The 12,077-nt window shown below is 46.1% G+C and overlaps 1 protein-coding gene across 6 annotated transcripts in view; it reads left to right on the top strand.

Moving 5' to 3' along the window:
* LOC147115585 (mitochondrial fission factor-like) overlaps positions 1 to 12,077 on the top strand; it is a 305,832-nt gene that overhangs the window by 241,448 nt on the left and 52,307 nt on the right. For all 6 annotated transcript variants that reach the window (XM_085989955.1, XM_085989954.1, XM_085989953.1 and 3 more), the window contains 4 exons: positions 1,431 to 1,500; positions 7,662 to 7,733; positions 8,931 to 9,056; positions 11,113 to 11,211. In XM_085989955.1, coding sequence (XP_085846081.1) covers positions 1,431 to 1,500; positions 7,662 to 7,733; positions 8,931 to 9,056; positions 11,113 to 11,211 — 367 coding nt within the window. The remainder of the gene's footprint in view (positions 1 to 1,430; positions 1,501 to 7,661; positions 7,734 to 8,930; positions 9,057 to 11,112; positions 11,212 to 12,077) is intronic.

Here is a 12,077-nt window from a genome sequence, read left to right as displayed (position 1 = left end):
AGACCCCCAGGATTGGACACCCTCTCCCCTGGGGTCAGGGATCAAAGCTCCCCCTGCTCCCCCCGGGCCGGGGATCAGACTCCCTGGGGTCGTGGATCGAACCTACCTAGTCCTGCGTCTGCTCCGGAGTGCTCCCCGCCCGACTGGAAGCCAAGCCTGTGAATCAGGCTGACTTCTGGGCAGGGACCCTGTCAAGGCCAAAAGACGCGCACTGTGGAGTACTCCACAGCATGCGTGGAAACCCAGACTTCCGGTTTCCCATCTGAAACTCCGCACCCTCGCCCCCCCACTCCCCCGCCTACATAACCTGCCCCTGTTAATATCCAGGCCAAAATGACTTAGATTTTCCTGTTTACTGAGTGAATTCTCTTCACTGACCAGTGCTCAAGTGGGTTTCCTACTTATGGCTGCCCCCTCAGTGGTGCAACATGTTGGTACATCAAGGCCCCAATATTAAACCTCTCCCACCCATCATGGGGGGGAGGGATGGGGTTAAAAATTAAGGAACAGGGAATGTGTCCTCAACACGGGTTCCATGTCATGCGAGTGCCCCGCCATCGAAGGGCGGAACACTTCATTAACATATTTAAGTCAGGATCCTACAGTGCAATTGGAAGCCTGGTTTAAATTTAACAGTTGCTGGCCAGGTTTCCAACGGCTCAGGAACTGGGCGGTAAAAGTGAGGTTGGAGCCGCCGGCTGAAGAAGGTAAGTGCCTTTTGCAGCACTGCTTGTGGGCCAGGAGGAGCAGGAGTGCTCCCCCAGCCCATCAAGGAAGCCTTCGGCCCTCTCTATCCCCCCAGCCACTATCACAGATCTCCGGCCCCCCCCACCACCAGCCCTTCCCCCTCCTGATTGCCGGGGACCGTCCCCAAGGGTCCCCAGCTGCAGCCTCCTGCCGCTGGTTTTCCCGCCCAGCAACCAGCCAGCTTGTCAATTTGGCCGGCTACCGGGCGTGAAATGGAAGAAAACTATTATAATGAGCTTTTGGCTTTAAATTCAGCGGGATCTCCCCGCCCCTGGCCTTGCCGTGTTTTTCCCTGCGCTCCCCTGCACCCTGTCTGCCTCCCCGTAAATATCGGGGGTTAAAGAGTAGTTGACATTTTTTTGATAGCCGTATGAAAATAGCAGAGGGCATTCATCCATGATAGATGTATGCCTAGGTAATGACATCACGGGCATTGTGACTCCTACTCATGTAATCCTTGTAACTGGAGTGTGCACATTATCAGAGTAGAGTAATTAGGAAGAACATGTAATAGGCTGAAAGGAAGTGTAGTCACTAAACCATGTTCACTTTAGTGTGCATAAAGGCGATTTTCTAATGTGCGCTGCTGGTGGGCAAGTGTTTCCCCCCCCCCCCAACACCCCCACCAGACAGAACATTAACCTCTTGTGTTTTTTGGTTCTTCTCTTCCTTCAATTGTGCAGGGAATTCCTGGTACGTCGGGTCAAGGTCCCAAAGGCGAGAGGGCTTCAACCGGTACTCCAGGGTTCCCAGGTATTGCTCAGGAATATTTGTGTTTCTGCTGTATTTAATATTGTTGTAATTTCTGATTTAAAAACTACCAACTCCAGCATGAACTTGCAATGATGAGTAGTAATTTGCGGATTTCGCTGTAACTTCCCGCCGAAGGAACATTAATGTGCACTTGCAGCAGGAATATAAATGTATCTTCTCACACTACGGGGAGATGATTTTCACTTTGACTGCTTGGGCAGTAGACGAGCAGAGCGGATCGCTCGCCTGTTCACTGCTTTTAATATGGGAGGCAGGATGGGGAGGGGGAGATCCATCAAATATCAGCTAGGGGCACGAATCAGTGGCCAAAGCAGCTCCACTGGGAACCAAATCATAGCCAAGGGTGCAGGTTAGTAGCAGCGAGGAGTTGCAGGTGACTGTGTTGAGGGATTATACGTTAGTATCCCACAGCATAAATTCTGTGTCGAAATGTCCCGCCAAGCTCATTCGCCTATGTCGGCATGTAAAGATCAGTGTGAAACCGGCGCAATGCAGGACCAGAAACTGTTGCCCACTTGTGTTGCAAGTTCTAGCGCAAGTCCAGTGAAGTAACGCCGGCACGCCAGGCCGAATGGCCTCCTTCTGCGCTGTAAGTTTTTATGAACTGCAGATACTTTTCTAAGCTACTTTTAAAATGGTGCATTCCCCTCGAAAAAAATAAAGGCTGTACTGTGTGTGTCTGTATTGCATGGAGGGTGTTAAATAGAGCACTCTGATTCTTCACAGCAGCAGTCCTTCATCATTTGATGGTCTGGCAAGAACCACCAAATCGTGCATAATAAGGGGAAAGTGTGAATCTCAGTTAAATATGAGTTCTGAACTCTCAGTTGCCCCGTTGAGATGCCTGACATTTTAGCACCAGGCCTACTGGAGTGGAACTTGCTTCTGGTTTAGTCTCTCATTTTGACATGCAGCTAAAAAGGCAGCGGCTCCATTGCTATTTCGAGCAACAAGGATTAATTTGCACACCTTCAACATGGTGTCAGTTTCGGCAGCATTCAACACTAGAGTCGAAAAGAAAATTGTTAACAGCGTTAAAGCCTGAGTTATTCAGAATTACCTTCTGAGGTTGGCATTGCCACCAGACGTAGGTGGAAATTCGTCGGAGCTGCTCCTGCTCCTTCGGTATTACTTCGCCAGACGTGTGAGGGAATCCCTGGTGACAACAACAAACAACAACTTGTGTTAATATAGCGTCTTTAATGTAGTAAAATGTCCCAAGGCGCTTCACAGGAGCGTTATCGAACAAAATTTGACACAGAGCCAGGTAAGTAGATATTAGGGCAGATGACCAAAAAGCTTGATCAAAGAGGTAGGTTTTAAGAAGCGTCTTAAAGGAGGAAAGAGAGGCAGAGAGGTTTAGGGAAGGAATTCCAGAGCTTAGGGCCTTGGCAGCTGAAGGCACGGCCACCAATGACGGAGCAATTAAAATTGGGGCTGTCCTGGTGGAGAGAAATCTAGAATGCTAAAGAGAAAAGACTAGGAAGCAGTGCAGGAAAGTGATTGGGGTAAGGATAACCAGATTGTGTCAGGAAGGGACAGAGCGTACAAACAAAGGAGTGCACTAACAAATAGGGTCCAGGTAAGAAAAAATGGTAATAAGACAAATAGGGCCATAGTACAAAAAAATGTTAAGATGTCTAAAAATGTTAAGAAGACAAATCTAAAGGCACTGTATCTGAATGCACGAAGCATTCATAATAAGGTAAACAAATTAACAGCTCAAATAGATGTAAACGGATATGATATAATTGCGATTATGGAGACATGGGTGCAGGGTGACCAAGGCTGGGAGCTGAATATCCAAGGATATTCGATATTTAGGAAGGACAAGTGAAAAGGAAAAGGAGGTGGGGTGACCTTGTTGGTAAAGCAATAGTGAGAAAGGATATTGACTCAGAAAATCAAGATGTAGAATCAGTCTGGGTGGAGCTAAGAAGCTCCAAGGGGCAGAAAACATTGGTGGGTGTTGTCTATAGGCTTCCAAACAGTAGTGGTAATATAGGCGATAGCGTCAAACAGGAAATTAGAGATGCATGTAACAAGGGTACTACAGTAATCATGGGTGACTTTAATCTACATATAGACTGGCCAAATCAAATTAGCAATAATACTGTGGAGGATGATTTCCTGGAGTGTGTACGAGATGGTTTTTTAGACCAGTACTAGGGAACAGGCTATCCTAGATTGGGTATTGTGCAATGAGAAGGGGTTAATTAATAATCTTGTTGTGCGGGGTCCTTTAGGGAAGAGTGACCATAACATGATAGAATTCTTCATTAAAATGGAAAATGAAGATGTCCAATCCGAAACTAGGGTCCTAAATCTAAACAAGGGAAACTACGAAGGTATGAGGAGAGAGTTGGCTATGATAGATTGGGGAGCTTCATTAAAAGACATGACGGTGGATAACATTTAAGGAATGAATGCATGAATTGCAACAGTTATACATTCTTTTCTGGCACAAAAACACAAAAGGAAAAGCGGCCCAAACATGGCTAACAAAAGAAATTAAGGATAATATTAGATCCAACGAGGAGTCATATAAAGTTGCCAGAAAAAGTAGCGAGCCTGAGGATTGGGAGCAGTTTAGAGTTCAGCAAAAAAGGACCAAGAGATTGATTAAGGGGGGAAAAATAGAGTATGAGAGTAAACTTGCAAGGAACATAAAAGCGGATTCTAAAAGCATTTACAAGTATGTAAAAAGAAAAAGATTAGTGAAGACAAATGTAGGTCCCTTACAGTCAGAAACGGGAGAATTTATAACGGGGAACAAGGAAATGGCTGAGCAATTAAACAAATACTTTGGTTCTGTCTTCACGGAAGAGGACAAAAATAACTTCCCAGAAATGCTAGGGAACCAAGGGTCTAGTGAGGAGGAGGAATTAAAGGAAATTAGTATTAGTAAAAAAATCATCTTCCAAAATTTTATAGATTATGGAACAGTTCCTGCAGATTGGAGGGTGGCAAACATAACCCCACTATTTAAAAAAGGAGGGAGAGAGAAAATAAGGAACTACAGACCGGTTAGCCTAACATCAGCAGTAGGGAAAATGCTAGAGTCTATTGTAAAGGATGTCATAACAGGACATTTAGAAAATATGAATGGGATTAGACAGAGTCAACATGGATTTATGAAAGGGAAATCCTGTTTGACAAACCTACTGGAGTTTTTTGAGGAAGTAACTGGTAGAATAGATAAGGGCGAAATAGTGGATGTGGTGTATTTGGATTTTCAGAAGGCCTTTGATAAAGTCCCACATAAGAAGTTAGTGTGCAAAATTAAAGCACATGGGATTGGGGGTAATATACTGGCATGGATTGAAAATTGGCTAACAGACAGATAACAGAGAGTAGGAATAAATGGGTCTTTTTTGGGGTGGCAGGCGGTGACTAGTGGGGTACCGCAGGGATCACTGCTTGGGTCCCAGCTATTCACAGTATATATCAATGATTTGGACGAGGGAACCAAATGTAATATTTCCAAGTTTGCTGATGACATGAAACTAGGTGTGATTGTGAGTTGTGAGGAGGATGCAAAGAGGCTTCAAGGCGATTTAGACAAGTTGAGTGAGTGGGCAAATACATGGCAGATGCAGTATAACGTGGATAAATGTGAAGTTATCCACTTCGGTAGGAAAAACAGAAAGGTAGAGTATTATTTAAATGGTGCTAGATTGGGAAATGCTGATGTACAAAGGGACCTGGGTGTCCTTGTACACCAGTCACTGAAAGCAAACATGTAGGTGCAGCGAGCAGTTAGGAAGGCAAATGGTATGTTGGCCTTCATTGCAAGAGGATTTGAGTACAGGAGCAAGGATGTCTTACTACAGTTGTACAGGGCCTTGGTGAGACCACACCTGGAGTACTGTGTGCAGTTTTAGCCTCCTTACCTAAGAAAGGATATACTTGCCATAGAGGGAGTGCAGCGAAGGTTCACCAGACTGATTCCTGGGATGGCAGGACTGTCATATGAGGAGAGATTGGGTCGATTAGGCCTGTATTCACAAGAATTTAGAAGAATGAGAGGGGATCTCATTGAAACGTATAAAATTCTGACACGGCTAGACAGACTGGATGCAGGGAGGATGTTTCCCCTGACTGAGGGGTCTAGAACGAGGGGTCACAGTCTCAGGATACGGGGTAGGACATTTAGGGCTGAGATAAGGAGACATTTCTTCACTTAGAGGGTGGTGAACCTGTGGAATTCTCTACCACAGAAGGCTGTGGAGGCCAAGTCACTGAATATATTTAAGAAGGAGATAGATAGATTTCTAGACACAAAAGGCATCAAGGGGTACGGGGAAGAGAGCGGGAATATGGTATTGAGATAGAGGATCAGCCATGATCATATTGAATGGCGGAGCAGGCTCGAAGGGCCGAATGGCCTACTCCTGCTCCTATTTTTCTATGTTTCCATGTTTCAAGAGGCCAGAATTGGAGGAGCGCAGATATCTTGGAGATTTGTAGGGCTGGAGGAGATTACAGAGATAGGGAGGGGCGAGGCCATGGAGGGATTTGAAAACAAGGATGAGAATTTTAAAATCGAGGCATTGCTTAACCAGGAGCCAACGTAGGTCAGCAAGCACAGGTGTGATGAGGGAACAGGTCTTGGTGCGAATTAGGATGCGGACAGCAGAGTTTTGGATGACCTCAAATTTACGAAGGGGGAGGCCGGCCAGGAGTGCGTTGGAACAGAGGTAACAAAGGCATGGATGAGGGTTTCAGCAGCAGATGGGCTGAGGCAGGGGGGAGTCGGGTGATGTTATGGAGGTGGATATAGGCGGTCTTAGTGGTGGCACGGATATGTGGTCAGAAGCTCATCTCGGGGTCAAATATGACACCAAGGTTGCGAACAGTCTGGTTCAGCCTCAGACAGATGCCATGGAGAGAGATAGATTTGGTGGCTAGGGAAAGGAGTTTGTGGCGGGGGACCGAAGACGATGGCTTCGGTCTTCCCAATATTTGGAGGAAATTTCTGCTCATCCAGTACTGGATGTCAGACAAGCAGTGTGACAATTTAGAGACCGTGGAAGGGTCGAGAGAAGTGGTGGTGAGGTAGAGCTGGGTGTCGTCAGCGTACACGTGGAAATTGATGCGATGTTTTCAGATGATGTCGCCAAGGGGCAACATGTAGATGAGAAATAGGAGAGGGGCCAAGGATAGATCCTTGGGGGACACCAGAGGTAACAGTGCAGGGGTGGGAAGAGAAGACATTGCAGGTGATTCTCTGATTATGAAGCACATAAATGGTGTTTCCGACCCACTTCCGGCCAAATAACGGCGGCAGAGTGGGAGCAGCACCAAGGAATTTCCCAGCCATTATGTTGCTGCGCTAGTGAATTCACTCTGTCACTACTTTCTGCCATGGTGCCTCACTTTCAGAGTCTCTTGCCTCTGATGCTCCTCTTTCTCTTCCATTATTATGCAGAACAAGGATCCATTGGGAAGGCCATTCCAGCTGCTTAGTCCTTCTGAACATATGGGTGGAGAGGCTGGGGGGGGGCAAAGAATTACAGGTGCACTGAGACTGACAGCACCTTGGCTAAGTAAAGTGCAGGTCTCAGTTAGAGAATTCAACAAAAATCACTAAGAAAATCGCTATCACACTCCAAAAATCTGAGTTATGACAATATCAGATAACTTTGGTTCGTGCTGCGCCTAAATTTTCAGGCGTAGATCTACACTAGAGCATCATTTGCGTAAATCAAGAAAAAATCTAGAAAATACGCATAAGCTGGTATTTTGCGTGGGAAGGGGGTATAGAAGCTATGTAAATGAGAGATAGAGGGTTTCGATGGACGTATATAGAAAGTGGCGCAAACTATTGCGAAAATTCGTCCATAATGATGCTTTGGCATAAAACCGGCATAAGTCAGTTATGCATGAATTTCCTTGGTAAAAACCAGCATGATGTTGTTCGTATGCCGTAGTTATGCCGAAACGTTCCAGGAAATTCCAGGCAAGAGTTTCCATTTGCATTGAAATTACATTGGAGGTAGGAAAAAATATAGTATGGTTCAGTGTCTTGATGAATGAACAGGTATTCTTCAGGTTCCAATGGACTGGTTGGGCCAAATGGCTTGTTTCTGTGCTGTATATTCTATGCAATTCTAATTTTAATAATCTTTCTGCTGCAGGTATACAAGGTGACAAAGGAGTCCAAGGCCAGACAGGAGATGCAGGACAACAAGGATCGCTTGGGAAACCAGGTAACTTTACAGATTAACGGGAGCAAAGCATAGGGGAGAAAATATTAAAGTCATTGGGGGAAAAATTCGGTATCATCCCATTTGGGGCGCTGTTATTGGCCGTGCGCAAAGTTTAGCGCCTGGTGCTAATTATCGACTCCGACAGCAAACTGGGCTTTTATCGCCCCTGGAGGTGATTGGAGCACTAAATCAGGCGCTACACACCTGTCTTAAGGCGTAAAGGCCAAGGAGCGAGGCGCTACCTCAGAGCGCTGGCGAAGCAAGGAAGGGCAAATCAAAATAAACCTGCAAAGTGCTGCTCAGTACTCAAAACTCCTTCACACAGCATTGAATCTCTCCAGAAGTCTCTCCCTCTCTCTCTCAGACTGTGTGGTGCAAAAATGTCACCAACAAAAAAAGGCAGGAAGCGGTCGCCTTTAAATAGCGCTCCCCTAGTCCCTTTCTGACAGCATAACGCTCCCTTGAACCTGTCGTTGCTAGCGGCAGGCGGTAAGGCAGGGGGCGCCACTCAATATCCGATCTGGGGCGCTAACGGGGCGTTGCACACTCGACTGACGCCATGATCTGCCGGCGCAGGAGATCGTGGCGGTAGTGTTTAGCGCCGCCGCAAAATGTCTAGTTAATTTCGCGAGCGGCACAAACATCGCCACGCCTGGGCACTAGTTGCTTTGCGCCCCAATTGGCGCCCTCTTAAGTTGCTAACGGGAGGCGCAAACAACTGAATTTTTCCCCCATTGGGTCATAAACTGAAATATCTTGCAAGACATTTTATTTATTGACAGCAAGGTGACGGTGATAATATCCCATCTGGTGTCATTAGTTGTTTTCAACTTTTGAAATTCATTTTAATGTCCTTTTAGAAGCACATAGTAAAACCTTATGCTAAGGCACGCAATAGGGTCTGTTGCAATGAGCTGCAGTTTTCATTGAACACCCGCCTGCAAAGTATGGGATTGAAGCTACAAGATTGTCATTCTGATATTCTCCAGTTCATTGGTAATGAGAAGAATGACACTCGTAATTTCTGCATAAGTACGATCCTGGGAGATTCGAGGCCTATGTGTTCTTACAGTTTTGTTAGAGGTTCATTAATTGTGATAAAAATGGATATCTCTTTTAAAGAAATTTTTTTTAATTTAAATTTATCTTTTTGGAATTGTTCCTATTTTGCCTGTAAGTGCTTATGTTTGTTCTTAGGTCCAAAAGGGTTACCATCTATCGTAGAGATAATACGCGTAAAGGGTGATCTTGGCTTTCCGGGTCCGCCAGGGCCTGAAGGACAAAGTGGAACTCCTGGATCTCCTGGCCTGCCTGGGTGTATTGGTACATTCTAAACTCTAAAGGAATCTGATAATTGAGTCACTCTGTCTTTCTCATAAGCATCCTAACCTCTCTGTGAGGGAAAAATTGAACCCATTTCGCCCATTTTACAGGCGTAAAACGTGGGCAAAAGCAACTAATTTTGCGAGGCTCTATCTTGCACTCAAAGGGAGCCTGAAATGGGTCTAATGCCATATTGGATCTCACGCTATTTAGGCGTCACAGGCGGCCACTTGAAATAGGCATCAGGCTTCTTGCATATGCTAATGAAGGGTCCAATGCATGTTTCAGGGCACCTCTCAGAAATTTGTCAGCACCGAGGGGAGCATGCGCCAGCCATGCTTACCTTCAGTTTTTCAGGTTCTTGCTGCTGCATGACCAGGGGTTCTTCAATCTTAACTTGCCTTCATGTGGAGCCAGGAGGAACAAGAGTGCTCCTCCTGGCACCACAACACCAATACAAGCAAGTACCGGCCCACGCTCCTCCCCATCTCCCATTATCTGGCCCACCCCCTTCCAGGACCAGCTGAGAGCCACTGCCAGCCGCCATAACCGTCCCAGGTTGGTCTGCTGGAAAGCAGCAAGCTGCCACCGGACACCCGTCTGGTGCCACAGCTCGCCGGAATTAGGCTAATGAGGCCCGAGGCCCAATTTTGGACAAGTGTCGGGCCTCTGTCTTCTGGCACGTGCTGTTTCAGGCCCAAATTTCTAACTCTATATTTGTTCTATAGTGCTTTCGCCCCATTCCTATTTGTTCTCTTGCATTTATTCCGTCTCTCTTTGGCGTAGAAGGTTGGTCCCTCTGGGGTGGATTTTCAACTTGCCATCTGGATGTAAAACTAGCATTTCAATGGAAATAAAAATCCAGCTGTTTCTATATCGGGTGGCTGATCCGCAACACCAGTCTTAGATCTGGGCGGTAAATTGAAAATCTACCCCTCCCTAGCTCCCATCAGCACTGAGAGTGAGTTTTATTTTGTAGCCTCTGGTCTTTCTTGACATAATCCAGCAGAGTAAGCAAAGAAGATCGGCACATTCCTGCACAGCCATGATGCCAGTGCTGACTTCTAATGATATGATTACCTGGAAGTAGCTACGTTAAGAGAAATTTCTTAGCCATTACTGAGCTGCAAGTAATTGGACTGTCACCTTACAGATCTAGACTGCACGAAATGGTGAAAAAATATGACTTTGTAGACAGTGGGTTACAATACCACAGTTCTAAAAAAAAACTTTCAAACATTTCTTAAATAATACAGAGGGGTTGATTTTAACTCGACCTGTCTGGTGGAAAACTGACAGCAGTGGATCATCTACCCATTTTACACATCGCCTGAATTTCCTTTCTATTGGTGTCAACTTTGCAGCCTCGGCGTCCCATTTCACCTCAAGCTGAGCTTTTAATCCCAATCCCGTATCCTCTCTGTCACAAAAGCTGCCTACTTTCACCTCTGTAACATGGCCCACCTCTGCCCCTACCTCAGTCCATCTGCTGCTGAAACCCTTTTCCATGCCTTTGTCACCTCCAGACCAATTCTCTCCTGGACGGCCTCCCATCCTCCACCCGCCAAAACTTCAGCCCATCCAGAGGTCTGCTGCCCGTATCTTACCCCACACCAAGTTCCGTTCCCCCACTCCACTTATGCTCGTTGACCTACGTTGGCTCAAATCCCTTCATGGCTTTGCTTTCCTATCTCTGTATTCCTCCACCAGCCCTACAACCCTCCAGGAACTCTATGTTCCTTCTCTGGCCTCTTACACATCCCCCACTCCTTTTGCCTTGCCATTGATGGCCGTGCCCTCAGCTGTCTAGGCCTTAAGCTCTGGAATTCCCTCCCTAAACCTCTCCACCTCTCCAGCTCACCCTCCTCTTTTAAGATCCTCTTTAAAACCTGCCTCTTTAACACAACTTTTAGTCACCCATCCAAATATCTGTTTCTTTAGCTCGGTGTCAATTGTTGTCTGATTACGTTTTCCTACATTAAAGACATTATGTAAATACAAGTTGTTATTATTGTAAAATGATACTGTAAACAATTTCTTTTTGTTTCACACACAGGAAACCCAGGTCCACCTGGTCCACTTGGTCGTAATGGGCCTCCTGGAGGTGTAGGGCAATCAGGATCAAAGGGGTCCCCAGGATTTCTTGGACAGCAAGGTAAACGAGACAACAGTTTCAAATAATTCTACGATGAATTCTTACTGATCTTTATTATTAATTGGGAAGGGAGAACAGTGAGAAGAGGCATGTGTCATTTTATCTTTATACTATTACATGCATTTGAACCAATGATATAATTTAAAACAATTTACGCCATCACATGTTTGTAAACAAGCACAAATAGATTTGCCAAATACTCTTCAATCAAAACAGTGGCACTTTATTTTAATTGGGAGGGCAATAGCGGGCAGCCTGGAGGCTGACCCCACTGGTAGAAAGGTAGGACATGGGGGATGGTGCGATCCCAGAGGTGTCGGGTGTGGTGGGGGGTGTCGGTGTGGTGGGATGGCGGAATTGGCAGTGGCCCACATTATTCATTGAGGTCTGCTCCTCCTGGTCCCACAATGGCAATAGATTGGGAAAAGGGGAAGTGCAACGAGACCTGGGCGTCCTTGTGCACCAGTCGCTGAAGGTAAACATGCAGGTGCAGCAGGCGGTTAAGAAGGCAAATGGTATGTTGGCCTTCATAGCGAGAGGATTCTAGTACAAGAGCAAGGATGTCTTGCTGCAGTTGTACAGGGCCTTGGTGAGACCACACCTTGAGTATCGTATGCAGTTTTGGTCGCCTTATGTGAGGAAGGATGTTCTTGCCATGGAGGGAGTGAAGCGAAGATTCATCAGACTGATACCTGGGATGGCAGGAATGACGTATGAAGAGAGATTGAGTCAATTAGGCTTATATTCACTAGAGTTTAGAAGAATGAGAGGGGATCCCATTGAAACTTATAAAATTCTAACAGGACTAGGCAGACTAGATGCAGGAAGGATGTTCCCGATGGCAGGGGAGTCCAGAACCAGGGGTC

This window comes from Somniosus microcephalus, chromosome 6 (assembly GCF_052327205.1).
Source record: "Somniosus microcephalus isolate GS21.2 chromosome 6, FLI_Smic_1.0, whole genome shotgun sequence".
Lineage (NCBI taxonomy): Eukaryota > Metazoa > Chordata > Chondrichthyes > Squaliformes > Somniosidae > Somniosus > Somniosus microcephalus.
The sequence above is the reverse complement of the archived record's forward strand: the minus strand, read 5'-3'. Positions and strand labels throughout refer to the sequence as shown.